Source organism: Vespa crabro, chromosome 3, assembly GCF_910589235.1.
Source record: "Vespa crabro chromosome 3, iyVesCrab1.2, whole genome shotgun sequence".
Lineage (NCBI taxonomy): Eukaryota > Metazoa > Arthropoda > Insecta > Hymenoptera > Vespidae > Vespa > Vespa crabro.
In genome coordinates, this window is record NC_060957.1 from 260,296 (window position 1) to 278,261 (window position 17,966).

General features: G+C 35.9%; 1 protein-coding gene across 1 annotated transcript in view; it reads left to right on the top strand.

The window, feature by feature from the left end:
• Positions 1-17,966, top strand: part of LOC124422751 (junctophilin-1-like) — a 33,005-nt gene that overhangs the window by 8,280 nt on the left and 6,759 nt on the right. The window contains exons 3-10 of the mRNA XM_046959626.1: positions 927-1,138; positions 13,222-13,517; positions 13,595-13,762; positions 14,015-15,106; positions 15,286-15,366; positions 16,108-16,355; positions 16,833-16,970; positions 17,445-17,721. Of these exons, the coding sequence (XP_046815582.1) occupies positions 927-1,138; positions 13,222-13,517; positions 13,595-13,762; positions 14,015-15,106; positions 15,286-15,366; positions 16,108-16,355; positions 16,833-16,970; positions 17,445-17,721 (2,512 nt within the window). The remainder of the gene's footprint in view (positions 1-926; positions 1,139-13,221; positions 13,518-13,594; positions 13,763-14,014; positions 15,107-15,285; positions 15,367-16,107; positions 16,356-16,832; positions 16,971-17,444; positions 17,722-17,966) is intronic.

Genomic DNA, 17,966 nt, shown 5'->3' on the forward strand with positions numbered 1-17,966 from the left:
CAGTGATTTCTGTTCATTAGAAATAAAAAAAAAATTATTCTTATTAGAATGTGTTTTTTGAAATATTATTCTCGAAATTTGATTATGGATTTTGTTGTATTTTGTATTTTTAGCGGATGAAAAAAAATAAGCGCATCAAATAAAAGCATTTGTTTATACACTTTTGAAATAATATTCTTTTAAGAAAATGTTAAAAGAAAAATTCGATTATTTTTTTCTTAACGTCTACAGTAGAATACCCTCTCAACGTCTTGGCACGCTATTTTCGTGATAAATAAAAATAAAAAGATCTCATTAAAAAGATAAAAGATCGATTGTGAGATAAGGACGAATTAGCTCGGCGTAATGGTCAAGTAACAATTAATTAATTCTTCAATTATTTCTCAAACTTTAGCAAATTACATTAAATATTATAGTATATCAAAATATATTATACCTAAATACTGAACAATGAGAAAGATGACGGGGAGTGTCCTGTTCGATTTTTTATCTTAATAATAGGAGGTCATAAGTGCAATAGCGCAATAGCTAATTAATTTCAAATTACTGTTCATGCTAATTAAAGTTTCACCATTGTTAATGGGATGTATAAATAACATCAGACTAAACGAACCGTAGTTCCTCTTGCTTTCTAAGAATAATACTTTACATAAAAACGTACTTTTACTCTTTTATTTCTTATTTATTATGAAATAACGAGGATCGAAGAGGTACTAAATGATTAATCTACATTCTATTATTAATAATTTATTAAGGTTTAACAAGATTATTTTCTTACGAAAGAGAGAGAGAGAGAAAGAGTAACAAATATGGCGGGTTTTCTTGTTGAGAAAAAAAAAAGAAAAGAACATAGACGTGCGCTCTAGTTCTTTTCTTTTCGCAAAAAATCTGCAGATAATATCGTCATCTCGGTTATCCTATTTCAGTGGCTCGGCTTACGAGGGACAATGGCAGAATGGCAAAAGGCACGGCCTCGGTATGGAAACTCGGGGACGTTGGATATATCGTGGAGAATGGACTCAGGGATTCAAGGGACGTTACGGTGTCAGACAATCTACTACATCTACAGCGAGGTACGAAGGTACATGGGCCAGTGGTCTTCAAGATGGTTACGGTTCCGAGACTTATGCCGACAGCGGTGAGTCAAAAAAAAAAAAACAAGAATTTTAATGTAAATTTTAATTTACCAATTATACCATTTCCTAATTAACGTTACTCTCTGAAATAATATAATAATTGTATCGAAGAATAGGATAAATAATTCCTTTTGATCAGAAATGTTAGATTTGCATCTTCGTTTGCCCGCTCTTCATCGCCCTAATGTTTTCAATCGGAGATACAAATTAGAAATATAAAAACGGTATATATATATATAGAAAGAGAGAGAGAGAGAGAGAGAAGGGTAAATATATAACCGAGACGAATTTACTAATAGCAGGTTGAACCCTGGCCACACCCATATCTACAGAATACGCGAAATCTACGTTTTGAGTATCTGAAATGCGTAGAACAAAAGCCATGACCATGACATATAGAATTTCCTTTCGTTCTCTGAATCAAGGAAACACGTAAATATGCTCTGAAAGGAGAGAAAAAAAAACTCATTAAAGAAATAACGATAATGCTCTGACATGACGGAATTTCGATCGAAACGATTAAGTATAAGTGTCATTTGATTTGATGTTTATTAAATAAAAAGTCAAATTTAAAGATTATAAATGTATACTTTACGATTCACATAATATTCATCGAATCTTAGATTAATTCAATTGTAAAGAAATGTGACGTGATCTACAAACATAACGACGATACAAGCATAAAGAAAGAAAATATGATACCACCTCGAAGTATTGATAGAACTATACATGTATAATGCACTATACGACACGCACGTTTGACGCACATGGCATCGTCGTCACGCAGAGATTATTTAATCAGTCTTAACCTCTAACTTAAATTTATAAGTACCTGCTTGGCTTCTCGCTTTTTATTACTGTTTTAGCTCTACTCGAATCTTTTATTCGTCTCTTGAGCCTTCAGACATACATGATTTTCCTAAAGTAAGGAATAATTTAATATATTCATTACGTTGTTCTCGTCCGTTATGAGAGTAAAAATCTTACAACTTTCTCCCACACAATACTTTTTACGTAATACCATTTTTTATTGCTATTTATTTATTTATCACTCGTAGGTTTTGCATTACATGCATCGTTTCTATATTCTACATCATCGTTTTAACTTTATTAAAATATACAATTTTTAAAGGTTCGTGACGTTCATGGAAAACATCGTGATACCCCGAAAGCGGACACATATTTGAAAGGCTTCGTATATGAGGCTTTAATCTCGATTTAACGAATCAAGATAAGCTTATGTATATGGAAAATAAATCTTCAACTCGAAATGTAAAAACGAATAGTTTTATCGTCGTGCCATAACGAAAGTAAAATTACACGAGTAACGTGTTACGATCAGAATTTATATTTTGAATTTTATAAGTCGCATAAGGTATCTTGATTAATGGTTCGTAAATGCCGATAGAAATCGATTTCCTTATTTTTCTTTGCCTTTAATCTTTAATCGATCATCAATAAATATTTTTTTTCGTCTGAAATTTGATGAGTCAGTATTCTGAAAATAAGAATAGGTTAATGATATGAAGTATATGAAACATGAAACTCGATGAGTTAGTATTCTGGACATAAGATTACTTTATGAGTACGGAGTACGAGCAACAAAAAATTATTATTAGACAATTTCATTTCGTTATTTATAATAAGTAGAATATTATTCGTGCATCATTTTGTTGTGCATTCAATGAATTATTGCGTTCAAGGGGGTGGAAAATTAATAATCCTTAAGATTTATATATTATAAATTTTCATCGCCAATAAAAATCCTTAATCAAGCCCGAATCACATATTATAAAATACACGACTGTAAAAATAAGCGTATAAAGCGTAATATGATTTTTCTCATCTAATATATGTGTATATATATATATATATATATATACGTTTATGAAATTTCACGAGTGCTTTTTACCATATGACGCTCGTCATATACGAATCTAATTATAATATTAGATGATAATCTAATCTTTTTATAAAAAGGATTTATTCTAACGAATCGATCTTTACTTTCGATTAATTTATTAACCGATCGATTAATGTTAAAAGAGCTAAAGAATTTCATATGCAACCGGCTTTCGTCCGATTGGAACGAATTCGTATCTCAATTTAGCAACGGCGTCATATAATTTTATTAATCCGACTAAACGACTATAGTTCTAAGGTTCGCTCACGAGTAAAAGAGCGATCCCAAGTACGAGTCTCGTTTTACTTCAACGAGATAAAAGCTTTGTCGATCTTTTTGTCGAATGCCAAGAGGGAGAAGACAATCGATCAAAATCAATCATGTTCGAGTTTAATAGAAATTTCTCAAGACAATTTGTATTAATGATAATCGAATTAGTGTTTTACATAGAAAAAATTGAACGATCTTATTTTTAAATTAACTAATCCGAACTCCATAATGCGAGTTCCCGTTCAGAATTGGGCGATCGATGCCACTTCGTAAGTGACATCATTTGATAATGCGAAAACGGTGATATGTTATCGGAAAGTCAGGGATTCACGACAGTTCTATAACGACCCCATTCGACGTGGAATCACGTTAGACCGGATGATCGACGGAAAATCGATTCCTCGGTGGCGTGGATCGACTCAAGTTGAAACCGATCGTATTTCATCGGAAACAACGATTCGATGGGTCCTTGAACGTATCTTAAAATTCATGCACTTGACTTGGAACATTTATACGAATATAAATATTATACTTCATATCGCAAAAGCATACTTTTTCTTTTTAAGAGCGTGTCTGACTTAGATAACGTTAGAGACGTTTACCACCAAAATGAGATATTTCGTTCTCAAAAATTATCGAATCGTCCCACGTTATTTCGAGACTATAAATAGACCCGAAATTCTTCAAAAAAAAGTTCCCATTTGATTAAATGAGAAATTAAAAAAAATATTGTCTATATAAGCGATAATATTTTTATCCAATTATTGTGTTAATTGTATCCATATATGCGAAAAGATTAAGTGATTTTTAATGTTAATGATCCATACATTTTTATTAATGTCTAATCGTTAGGCGACATTTCGATTGTTGGTAAATTAGAAAATTTGTGATTTACGAAAGAAACACGCTATGATAAGTTAAAATGTTTAAAACAATGAGAATTGTTGGATGAAGAAAACGAATAAACTTTTCGGAATAGTCTCTCTATCTCTCTTTCTGTTGAAGTCAGGAGATCCTGAAAGGGCCACGTCATCTCTCCGTCGTGCGTATAGCACGCGCACGCACGTTTCTTCTACGTGGCACGAAAATAGCACGGCTGATTATTCGCCACGGGATTCGAGCACCTACACCGATATTTCACCGTATTCCGGCTGATCTCTAGAAAGCTCACGAGATTTTACCAACCGTACGCACGTGCCAACGAACATGGCCGAGACTAGGTGAAGTTATTTTTATAAAATCTAGACCGCATTTGGCGATTTTCTCTCTTTAACTATATTTGTCGATATTTGTCTTAGAAAAACGAAAAGAAAAAAAAAGAAAGAAAAAAAAATAAGAGTAATTTAATACAGCAAAAGATTACATGTAAACGTTGATTACTTCAAGCTGGTATAATTAATACAAATTATTATAAAAAATTATAAGGAGATAGACGATCGTGAAAGATCTTCTACGACAGCTATAAATCAGATACAAGCGATTATTGAATAACGTTAGTTCGTTTGAAAGATTTATAAATTACAAGAGAAATTTAAGGACGCGTTTATGAATCACTATATCCTCACGTGTTCCATAACTTTGATCAAAATGGCCTGTATGAATCTCGGAAACAACATAACCGTTGCATGCAGGATCGTAAATCACGGTTAGCTATTCGGTGGTCTTAATTAAGAGTAAACTAATGATTACAACTGTTACATCTGGCTTGACTCTTTACAAAATTCATTGACACATACACACACAAGGAAATTGTACGCATTTCTCAAATAAGTCGTTTTCTTCTTCTTCCTCCTCCACCTCTTCCTCCTCCTTCTTCGACCGAACGACTTTCGAATAACCGAATAACCGTTTTACGGACCATCGTACGTCATCCGTCGTCTTCTGCTTTTCCTACCTTCGGAAGGAGGTGGCCTAAGACCCCGAAAACACGGCCGAACGACTTCGTTCGGGATATAAATATAGTGCTCAAGAGCAGCGAGCGAAATGAAATGCAATAAAACTTATCTGCAACGGTTTCTCTTCGACTTCACTCTCTCTCTCTCTCTCTCTCTCTCTTACTGCGGTATGCTTGTCTTTCTTGACTTCTTCTTTTCAAACTTGTTCTCTATTTTTCTCAAACACCCGAGATAACCAAAGCGAAGCGCTATTTCCATTCTGAATCAAGAAAGAAAAAGAAGAAGAGAACGAGCAGCTTCCTACCGCAAATCAGCCGGATGTCGGCCTGTTTATCGCAAGTGTTAGCAACGAGGGCGGTTTATTGCTGGTAACACGTGCGTTAGTTTAAACTATCTCGAAGAAAAGTCTTCGAATCGTTTTGAAAATTCTTCTTAGTAGATTTATCGTAAAAAAAGTGTCGTAATAATTATGTAATCGAGAAATCGTTTAGATGGACCGAGATTAGAGATTGTTTTCGGTTTACTTTCACGAAAACGCTTTCCATTATTTTCAGATAAATATCTAGATAAATTGTTGACCTCCAAGTGGAAGGAAATGGAGAGAGAGAGAGAGAGAGAGAGAGAGAGAAGGTTTTTAGAGCAACTAGCAATGAATAATCAAAGCACCCTTGCACACTGGAGCATAGTACATGCGTGTCTTTAGCCGATGTATACTGAGATAGAAGCCACGGTCAGTACCGGATTACTCTTTTGCGATGGGAAAGCGAAAAGAGACTGTGTTTGTATTATCCGTGAGTAGGAATACGTATGTGTACGTATTTATATATACATGCGAGAGACCCGTTTGCTCGTGCTTAATCAACGATTTTTCTACTTCGCTGATCATTCTTGTTCACACCTCGCAAGGGTGTCAGCCCTCTTAACTCGATAACGCTTTTAATAATAATAACAATAATAATAATAATAATATTGCATTCGTCCTACTCCATGATGTTATTATATGGGATAAAATAGATCGCGCTTGTGAGTTGGAAATTCTTTATAACTAATATAAATTCCATAATAAATTCATAGAAAATTGGAAAGCACAGGTACCATATTCGTTTTCTCTCTCTCTTTCTCAAAGCAAAGTATATCCCACAGCGTCGAAACGCGTAGCATTAATATTTCCTTAGTTTCGTGAAATATCTCGCCACTGAGAATATGTACCTGCATATGAACGATACGTTTGCACGAGCACGATGAAAGCTCTTATTTTCTTTCTCTCTCTCTCTCTCTCTCTCTCCCTCCTCAACACTCCTTATCACGAAAGACTAATAATTTAGAACGGAGTTTAGAGAACGAAAAGCACAGCCACTCGGATATAGGCATAATTTCTCTCTCTCTCTCTCTCTCTTTCTCTGTCTCTTACATTGGACTCGTCCTCTTTTCGTACCAACCGTACCTTCCTCTGGACGCGTCCACGCGCGAGCGAACAGTCAGTTCACGACCTCCTGCTTCCGGGTCAAGGTCATCGTCACCCTCTCCAACCCTTCCATGTAATCGCTAGCGTCTTCTTCCTATTCTTCGCAAACACTCGGTCACACATATACACGAAATTATTTCTTTTTAAGATTATCATTCGAATAGGAGAAACGGTGTACGCAAACAACATTAGAGAAACGTCGGATTAATTTTAGAAGATGGAATTATAAATAGAATTGTCCAATTAATTAAAGTTAACAAGGAAGAAAATTTTCAAATAGTAAAAAAGAAAAAGTCTTTTTGACGATTAATGATTTTATCGGTAAGCCCCCTACTCCCAAATTTGAAGACGTCTTTATGTAATCTATCTTGAGATACATGGATAATTGTTTATTAAAGTTTATGAATCGAAAGATTCAAATTGCAACTTTCAAGGAACTAACGAGCGATTTAATCAGCGTCTTCTAATCTTTATTTAATTTCCAGTTTTTTTATATAATCCAACTAGACCAAGATTTTATTTTTTAATAAAATGTAGATCTAAAATGTATTCTAATTCTAGATCTCTCCGCGAAGTAACCTAATAGATTTCTATTTTCATTGTTATAAATAATTAAAAAATAAAATTCAAGTATTAAACATTTTCCTATCATTAAAATGATCTTATTGGAAAAGAAGCTAAAAAAAGTACGACGGAGTTTGTTATCGAATAATTTCAACTTCAGGTTTCAGTATTCAACCCTTCTTTTAAGGTCTCATAAATATTGAACGAGAATACTATGTCTCCGAAGAAGGAGCACACCGTTCGCTTAAATAACGTAACGCGTCTCTGGGAAAGAGGGTGTATGGATTTTGAGATACCAAGTAGATATTCCCTCGGAATACGATCTCATGACAAATGTGCATTCTACCGATGACAAATTATCTCTGAGATTTATTGAATAGTCGTACAAAAATTATGCACTCGTTAGGAGGAAAACTTACTATCAAAAGAAAAAAAAAGAAATAATTATTAGGTTGAAAAATGTATCCGAAATTGCTACTAAATTGAATATGTCTCCTTCTCTTTACTTCTCTCTTTTCTTCATTCCTCAAATTGCAAATTAACATTGTTGGAAGGAACGAAGAGCTTCAAATTCTTTTCCGACGTGTATAAAAAATATATACGTGTGTGTGTGTGTGCGTGCTATGCGAGGTCCCGGTTGAAAAATGTGTCGTAAGTCGAGAATTTATCAGTTTTTAACATTAATGAATTAAGACGACGGAGATCGTTGAGAATAAGACCACCAGTCACGCACGTATAGAAAAGAATTCTTGAAAGTGGATTTAACCACTTATGAAAATGTTCGGGGAATAGGATCGATCGTTGAGAAATTAACAAAGTTGCATATCTAAGCTTTTACATCCTTGTCTCTTCAACTATCTCCTATACTCACCGTTTTAAACTTTTTGCTCGAGTTAAGGCACTCTCTAAACGCCATTCCATTTCTCCCATGGCACGTGGCCGAGGCATTTATTTATAAATACCGACGGTAGCGCGCGCGCGCCCTACGAGAAGCAAGCAAACGAGAGACGAACGAATAAACGGATATGCACACATACAATCCAACGGAGCTATATCATAGTTGCTCGCGCACGCGTGATTCTACATAGAATAAACGTTTACAATGGGGGATCGTGAACGTTCGTGTTACTTGTTCTCGCTCATCAGGAAATAACAAAAATGACCTCGTCTTATTAATCTTCGAACCCTTCCTTCACGCATCTAACAGAATTTTTTTTTTCCTTTTCCTATGAACAACCCGATTCAATATATCGACAGTATTAAGTAAAATATGTAAACATCAATGTCCATCCATTTTCATAAATTAAATTGTAAAACCTATTCAAATACGGATTAATTTAAAATTAATTACGAATGTCCATCGGATACGAGAGAGTACAACGCCTTCCCTCCACCCCCAAATTGAATTAACTCGTTCGACATAAAATTCACTCAAATGTTTTCTAACTCTCGTCTATTTTGTCTCCGTAGTTTGATTTACAATTAACCGATATTATATCGCAAGCCATAAACATTTTGTTATTAATCCTATTTCATCTTACGTGAGTAAGCGAAAATATTGAATCACGTACATATTAAATTTGAGTAATAAAGAAGTAAATAATTCACGCGCGGTTAATGAAAGGCCGAGTAATCCACTTTTTTTCTTATGCTCTATGCTTCCCTTTCACTCCTTCTCTCTCTCTCTCTCTCTCTCTCTCTCTCTCTCATGTTGCGTACGTGCCACAAGCTTTTATGCAAATAACAGCATACGAAACAGCCGCTGTTGTTAATATATCGCAGCCGTTAACAGGTTACCCTCTTTCCACCTTTTTTCAAAGTGCAAACTTGATAAGACGGTAGTTACCTACTTCGTACGCTGAACCGTTACTTCCGGAGAATTTTCAACTCTCCTTCTATTTTATATTAAAATCTGATCGTTGCGGTTTGGTTAACAGGAGCGTGAATTTATTTGCGCTCATAAGCGCTTGAATTTCTCGTCTCTTAATCGAACTCTTGACTCGCTTAATTACAATACGGTTCGTCATTACGACACAGGTTGATTTAGTGGTAATGATTATATATAGATCGAATGAAGGATTTTTATTGCGATTCTCGCAATAGCTTCGTCGATTGATCGTTTTAATTAAAAGAGAAGACGAAGATTGAAAAAAAAAAAAAAAAACAGGAGAGAAAGAGAGAGAAGCTATAGGGGTTGGAAGAATAAAATTTCAAATTCAGGTAATAGGATGCATTGAAAAGACGAATGCGAGGAGCGACAGGTCTGTAGGGTGGTTAGTGACGATCTGGTGGAGGCTGCGGACCGAAATACACTCGCACGGCCAATTCTCACTAACACGAATCTAATTTCCAATGCATATGCAGCCAACCATCATCTCAGAAAGTGGCCGCGCTATTTCAGGCGGGCCAGCCAGTGCCATGTAGCGAATCAGGACCGTATCTCAAGTTCGATCCACCTTGTTTCTTATACTTTCTTCTTTTTCTAAATTATCCACGATACTTTCCAATATAAACTGAACCGAAATATTTTCAGTCGTGATTTGAAGACTTCCCTATTCTTCCCGAGGCTCAGGTCTTATAAACACATCAGGCACATTATAAGCACATCTATAAATGTCAACGTTTTCCTTCTATTCGATCGATATCTTGAATAAGAATAAGATACTGAATGTATCGAATGTTCTCCAAAAATTATACCCAAACACTTGGGATAATTTTGAAACGATTAGATATGAAATAAGGAATAACAAAGATGATTCTAACGAAATGATTTGGTAGTTAACGAAGAGTGATGAACAAATACTATCGATAAATTTCGGAATGCAAAAGTTTATAGAAGATTATTTTTGAACCAACTATCCGCCACCTTGATACAAAACCTTGCAAATCAATGTACGTCGAGCAAATCAATGTATGTAGACATTAGGTTTCTCTATAACTTAAATCTCTCAAAATTATTTTACATTTAACAGCTATGATGATCTGTATATTTGTATATATGTACGTAAAATTTACACTCAATTTTACGAACGAGAAATAACGCCGTTTGACGGACAAAGTAAATATTCTAGTTCCTCTTCCATTCCCATTTTGACGATCGTTTCGTAAAATCAAGTTGATCCAAATGAACGGTACGAAATCGTTCAAGACATATTACTCGTGGAAAAACATATCTTTCAACAAAGATCTAATCGTTTATATGTATTATTAACGCGAAGATTTGATAAGTTTTTTGCGATAAGTTGTCATACCAACGGAACTATCGAAAGAAATCTTTTGTTCATATTTTGTACAAAATCTAAGACCATATTTATCTAAATCTAAAAGAAATTAGAAGTAGGGCAGAAAGAAATTAGCCGAGAAATAAGGAGTTAAATTAAACGTAAAAGAGTTAACAACTCGAGGATAATTAATCTGACTAACCGTTAGAGAAAAAGGAAATCGATCATGTTCTTACTCAACGATCGACGCACCTGCGACATGCTACGCAAGTTCCGCAACAAGCAGAAAGAGAGAGAGAGAGAGAGGATTTTATATGCAATTTTCATCTTCAGCGCTCGCTTTTGCTTCGTAACATGCACAAAATATCGTCTTTTTAGGTCGTTCATTTGAAAGTTATACGAGTGTACAAAACAATCGAGAGTTTCCTTAATTCTCTTGGAAGGTTCATATTTTCTTTAACTGACGACAAAATTTTCATTATCCGAAGAAGGAATTGCTTTGCATGCTTCTTTAGAATTGAGCCAAGACGTCGAAATACATTGTCTGCTTTCAAAGTTGTTCACGAGTAGACGAGTATGTACATATATAGATACACACACACACACACATGTATATACTTAGAAACATACATACATCGAAACCGTCGACGACGGGAAACTTTTTGTACAGAGGCGTTTCCAAGAGACGAGCAAGAGTTGACCTGAATAGCGAGCACACGTATTCGCGGATAGCATGTGCTAACGTGTGTAATGTATCGTTGCTACGCGCAGCTTTCAAGCTCGCTTAGCAAGCTTTCGTATTATTTCACCTATACGGATACTCTTATAACGTCCGATCTAATCAAAGGAAATGATCCTCGAAAAAGAACGAAGAAAATTTCCTTAAATTTTCGAGTTTCCTTCTCAACGTAAATTCTCCCTATTATCTCGAAACATTTTTCAATAGTAAATCAAAGTCTTTAAAATTCATATAGATATAAAAATTCCTTTACAAGAATCAAAATTATTGAACGATGTGGCTTAATTATCAATATCAATAAAAAAAAAAATTAAGAAAAAGGAATAGATAACTAGAGAGAACTTGTATAGAAATTGATAGCCCACGAACTGATGGTTGCAATTTTAAGGATACGCATACATTGACACGGCTGTGACCCATTTGCTTAAACGCTGATGAAATAATATTTCGTCGTTGGCCGCGTGCGATAAAAGGGTGAAGGAAGCTCGAAAACAGATACACGTAAATGCATACACATTTACAGGCGGTGAAAACGCGGCGAAAAAGAGAAGAAGATAAAAAAGAAAAAAAAAAAAGGAGAATGAGAAAAAAAAGAAAATAAAAAATAAAAAAAGAAAGGAAAGAGAGAAGACCGGACTGACTCGTGAAGTATCGTCGTCGTTGCGCGCGTCAAAACCGTAATGGAACATTGTGAACGAAAAGTACTTTGTTAAAAAGCGTGTCCAAAAAATCTCTTTCGTTTGATAACGCGAATTCACAGACGACAACAAACGAGAGAAACGAGAGTTCTACTCAGAAAAGTAAAAAAAGTTGAGAGTTTATTGTTTCACGGATGACGAATGGTATGCCAGAGACTACGGATTGTCTGTCATATTTAACGATTTTTCTAACTTTTGTGTCTTAAAACCAACGAGAATGTCGATGACGAGAATAAAAAGCTTTTGATTTTCATCACCCATCGCTACCACAATTACGAACATTCTTTCATTATGGACATTAATGTGACAGAGACGTTTTAAAACAGTGACGAAAATGATCGAATATGAGCTTTTCTTATTTTGCGATGTATGTAACGTTTAATACTGAATCGTAACCTTTTAAATCGTTATTTTAAGAAAATGAACGCTTCTTATCTCGAACTTGTTATCACGTACTTTATGATAAAAAGAAACATAATGATAAACTCGTTGAAAATATTTAATCGCTTGATCATTTTATATATATATATATATATATCTATCAATGATATTTGAATTTTTCAATTGATCCAAAAGAATTATCATTCGTATCGGCGGCGAGGAACCCACGCGCCGTGGCTGCATTCCATCCCTGAAGAGCGTGCATAATATTACGCTCGTATGTATGTCGTATACAAAGTCATGAGTCATACGAGATATGTCGAAACGCAGTCACGTGTTGGCAAAAACAATATGCCTTATTATTGAACATAGAAAATGTCAAGAATTTCGCGTTAATGACGGCCCTCTTCCATCTTGTCTTTCTTCTCACTCTTTTCGCGCTCTTCACCTCCCTACGAAACTTTTTTATTTCTTAAATTTCGCTGTATTTATTGAACGTAAAAAAATTCTATCAAATTTTTCGCAATTTCTTTTAATCCTTGAAAGAAAATTGAGATTCATAAAAGTCTGTAAGGAAAAAAAGTAGTATAAATACGTTGAATATGTAAATGCAATTCCGAATTAATGCCGGATATTTGAGATCGTACTTTGATCAAGTATTCCGAGAGAGAACGTTGATTCGTGTCGCCAAGAACGCGAAGTAGGTCGACGATATATGCGAATAATTGTGTGTGCATATTGTTAAATAAGAAGGCACATTCGTCGATTTACATTGATTGAAAGTGCGAACGAAATCGATTCAATGTAACTACAGGCAGAAACTTATTCTTTACGTGCGATTGATTCGTTGTCAAACATTTAGAGTATATTCGTTTAAAAAATCGATTCCTATTATTAAATTAATAAGAAGATATATATATGCAAGACTAAGTTTTTATTTTATTAACAGGTACTTATCAAGGACAATGGCTTCGAGGAATGAGACACGGATATGGAGTAAGAAGCAGTGCACCTTTTGGTTTGGCGAGTCACTATAAACCACCGAAGCAAGTAAGAGCGTCCTTGACTTCCCTAAGAAGCGCGGATGTGGGTCCAGCGGTTGCACCAACACCTGATCCGACCGACAGGAGAGATCGTCGAGTAGACGATAGCAGAGGAGGCTTCGTATTGAAGGCCAGGAGTGACGATCCCCCAGCTCGAAGAAAGAGTTTAACGGAGAAGTCCTTGAAGAAGGGAATTCTATCGGTAATTGGACGTCATGGTTTAATCAAAAGTTTATTACCATTTAGAAAATTTATTTCTAAGAAAATATATTTTCTCAGGGTTTGAAAATTCGGAAACAGAAGAGCACGGGTGATTTAGAGAAACGTGGAACAGGAGGAAGTATTCGAAGTAATGCTAGTTCAGCATCATGGATGTCGACTGAGAGTTCACAGAGCCAAGCATCAGCGTCCGTCCATACCGACAGTAATGCGTCTTTTGTCATCGAGGTGAGTCATTCTTACGTCGATCGTATTCCGATCGAACATAAGTATATATATATATATATATATATATATATATACATATATATATAAGTACGTAAATTAGGCGCATAGATAGTGTGCAATTGGCTTAAACATGAAACGCAAAATGTTGACCGATTTCGCAAGAAATCAACCGATGTAATTATTTGAGAAACGTTACGTTCGTCTCATAAATCAAGTTCAATGATTTATCTAATAAGAAAATTCAATTGGCAGGACGAACAGATGGACGCCTCTGTAACCGAGACGTATCTTGGCGAATGGAAGAACGACAAGAGAACTGGTTTCGGTATATCGGAAAGGAGCGATGGATTGCGATACGCAGGCGAGTGGTTCAACAATCGAAAGTACGGTTACGGTGTGACGACCTTCCGGGATGGTACCAAGGAAGAAGGAAAGTACAAGAACAACGTGCTGATTACCAGCCAAAAAAAGAAGCATCTATTTCTGATCAGATCGGCCAAATTTCGTGAAAGGATAGAAGCTGCCGTTAACGCGGCACAAAGAGCGAGCAAGATAGCGCTTCAAAAAGCTGATATCGCCATCTCGAGGACAGCAACGGCCCGAGGAAAAGCCGAGTCCGCGGACAACGCTGCTGATCACGCGAGAGAAGATTCCGAGTTGGCCCAACAAACGGCCAGACAGTTCGCCCCGGATTTCAGGCAGCCTGGTTTAGAGAGACTTAAAAATCGAGAAATTCCGAAATATGTGCCACCGCCGCAGGACACTGTGCCTGGTAAAAGTATACTCCATAAAAGCACGACGTTGGACCAAACTGGATCGACACCTTCGAAGACGGCAATTTCGAGCGTCGATTCGACAGCGACGATTACTACAACGACGACGACGATGACGACGACAGCAACAACGACAATGTCATCTACGTCGATGACAGCCAGCAACGTGATGCAATCGATCAGAAGAGCCAGCATGAAGCCGCAGAATATGATGCAAAATCAATTACCTAATCAGATTTCGCCGAATCAACTTTCGAATCAGATTCCGCAAATGGTCAACACTCAAAGTTCTCTTCCAATTCAAAATCTCTATCAGACGCAATACGTTCCAACAATGCCACCGAATTCACCTCAGCAAAATCAGCCATACCCTAATAGCATACCAAATCAGTATCCTCAAAGTCCGTATCAACCGAACCAGTATCCCAATCAACCTAACACCTACAACCAGACGCCGTACCAACCTGCTACCTCACCTCAGCTGGATCCTGGGTATACTGGATATCAGCAGCAACAGACGCCGGCTAGATCGCAAGGATTCCAAAACATGCAACCTTATCTAAATCAACAGGTAATTTTAATCGACAAACGTTGCTTTTCCTAATGGACAACAAGCATCAAGATTAGGAATCATCTTACCGTTCCGTATTCATTCCGGGAATATCTATTACGTTTTAAAGACGATAGTCTTCGTTTTTCTGATTCTGAAACATCCACGTCAACTCTCTATGTTTCTCTGTTTCTTTCTAGATCTTGTATCCGCAACCCCCGGTTATGTACGGTCCAATGACATTCGCCCAAATGAATCAATACGAAGCGCAGCTTTATGGTGTAAGCGATTTGACGAGTCCCCGATTAAACCTTTTAGATTATCATATCCAGCGACTTACGCAACTCTATTTGTCGCTTTCCAGAGGCATTGAAATTTTGTAAAAGTACAAAACATTTTACAACATTTTGTAAAAAAAAAGAAACACTTGATTTTACAAGTAGACATTTTTTAACGCATTACCGCGCGTTAGGCTTTGGACCTCGTAATCTTCTCGTCAATTTCGTATATTTTTTATGGCGTCCAATCTCTTCGTTCGATGCATTTTTAAATAATGTATTTTAAAACTTTTGCACTTATCTTTTTTATTAGGTAATCCTAGCTCCTCTCTGCACAACCAACGTCCGTCTCATTGGTGTAAGGTGGACAAAAAAAATTTCCTTTGATTCCTTACTTTTATAGAATTAATAATTTAACGTAATTAACACGTATTAACGATAAAATACTGGTCATCCTAGATGTATTTCAACACCTAAAAACATTCTTCATTCTTACATTCTTCCACCAAACACAAAACGATGATGGAAGTGAATGGAAAAAAAAAAAAAAAAAGAAAGAAAAGAAAAAGAAAAAAAAATAGAAAAGTAGGAAAAAGAAATATTCTTCTCGATGTTAAAAATGTACCTGAAAACCTTTACACTCGATCTCGTGGAATCCCAGCTTTTCCCTTATCATCGAATTTACAGGACTCGATTTCTATTCGTGTCGAAGCGATTTAAAACGATTCGATGTATGTTTTTCAGGCGAATCAGGTGCCGAATCAGGTGCCGAATCAGTATGGGCCAAATCCGATGAATCAATACAATCCGCAGTCAATGTTAAATCAGCAGCAACAAGAACAACCGTCGCAGCAAGCGCAATCTATGCAGCAGTATCCTGATGGAATCACAGACATTCAAAGGCCACCAAGTTCGGCGAGTATACGAAGGAACAGCAGGGTCTTAAGTCCGCAGGATAGACCGGGCACTATTGGTCAAACATTAAACGACAGGTGTAACATTTTCATTAAATCTGAAATTAATTTATCATTTATCATTGTCTTCCTTATAAAAAAAGATAAAAAAGATTGTTGACCATATTCAAGGATGTATTACGAATAATTATGTTTAGTTTAATTTCGTTAGATCTTATTCGTTCGAATTCGAAGAAAAATCGTGCCTATAAAATTCAGCGAAAAGATCGGCACTCGGTATGCCCACGCGCGATGTTATAATTCTAAAATTTCTTCTTCGTAAATACACTCTTCTCATGGTTTCGAGAGAGTCAGTTCATTCGCCACGTTCAATTAACATGAGTCAAGGAACCAAAATAAATGTTTAAATAATTTTCCGTGCAATCAAGGAAAAGCCGGGGAAAAAGATATTCCTGAAAGTTAAACTATCGCTATCATATACAGTCATATATGGAAAATAAAATATTCTCCGATGTTATTATTACATAACACAAAATGTACTATAATTTATCGTAGGCTGGATCATTACAAGAGGCCACCTAGTCGTGATAGTTCCGTAGATCGATATGCCAGAGCGCATTCCCGATTGACAGGATCAAGACAGCCGTCTGTTGACAAAACCGTAACAAATACATCCACGGATCTAATCGACAGGTAAAAAGATCAATATCGTAAATAAAAAATTAACCTAATTAAGTACGAAATTAATATTAAGAACTCCTATTGAATTCCATTCGAGGCGTCCAATATCCGACATTCAATTTAACCCTTAAATGCACGTAATTATAGAATTACAACGTATTAATAAATTTAATTCACAATTTAACATTTGGTATAAGTATAGTATAAGTGTAATAACGTATAGCAAAAGTATACGAATAGAGTTTAAGTATAAGAATAAAGTTTAATGTAGAAAGTATTTATAACAATAAATATTCGCGCATGTTCTATGTAAAGGAAAAAAGAAAAAGAAGTAATTAATGGTACTAAACGATATTATATGATGTTATATTGCATTTGTGCAAGGCAGTAAATGTTTTAAATAAAAGTCGATAGCTCCTTTGAAAAGGATAGATTTTTGAGTAAAATATGTTTACGAAAACTTTAAAGAAAATGATGCGTTTTAAGATCGACGAGGGCTCCCAGTGTTATTCGATCCGGCACGCCATTGAACGGCTCGGTGGTAGGAAGTGGTACGGCGACACCAACTTATGCGGCATCGACTTCCGGGCAATTTGAAGGAGCACTTTTAAAGAACCGCAACCTTGGTCAAGACATCCTCCCAAGTCCTGGGCAACCGAAACGAACCGAGAGTCTCTATGTTACGCCCGCGCGTAATTCAAACGTTTCCGGTGGCGGAGGTGGCGGAAGTGGCGGAGGTGTTGCAGGAGCCGGTGCATCGAAAGTGAGTCTCCTTCGAATCATTATTTCTTTCACGTATTTGGCACAGATAGTCGTCATCTCGTCGCTAAGAAGTCATGGCACTCTCGTGCGTCATTAACAAGTCGAGGATAATAACATATAATATTGTCGTGTTTACACTTATATTCCCATTAATATCATTGATCTTTTATCTTCAAAATATTTGTTAAATCTTTCATTTATCAATCAATTATTTTTCATTTTAATCGTGAACAAATTGTTCGACAA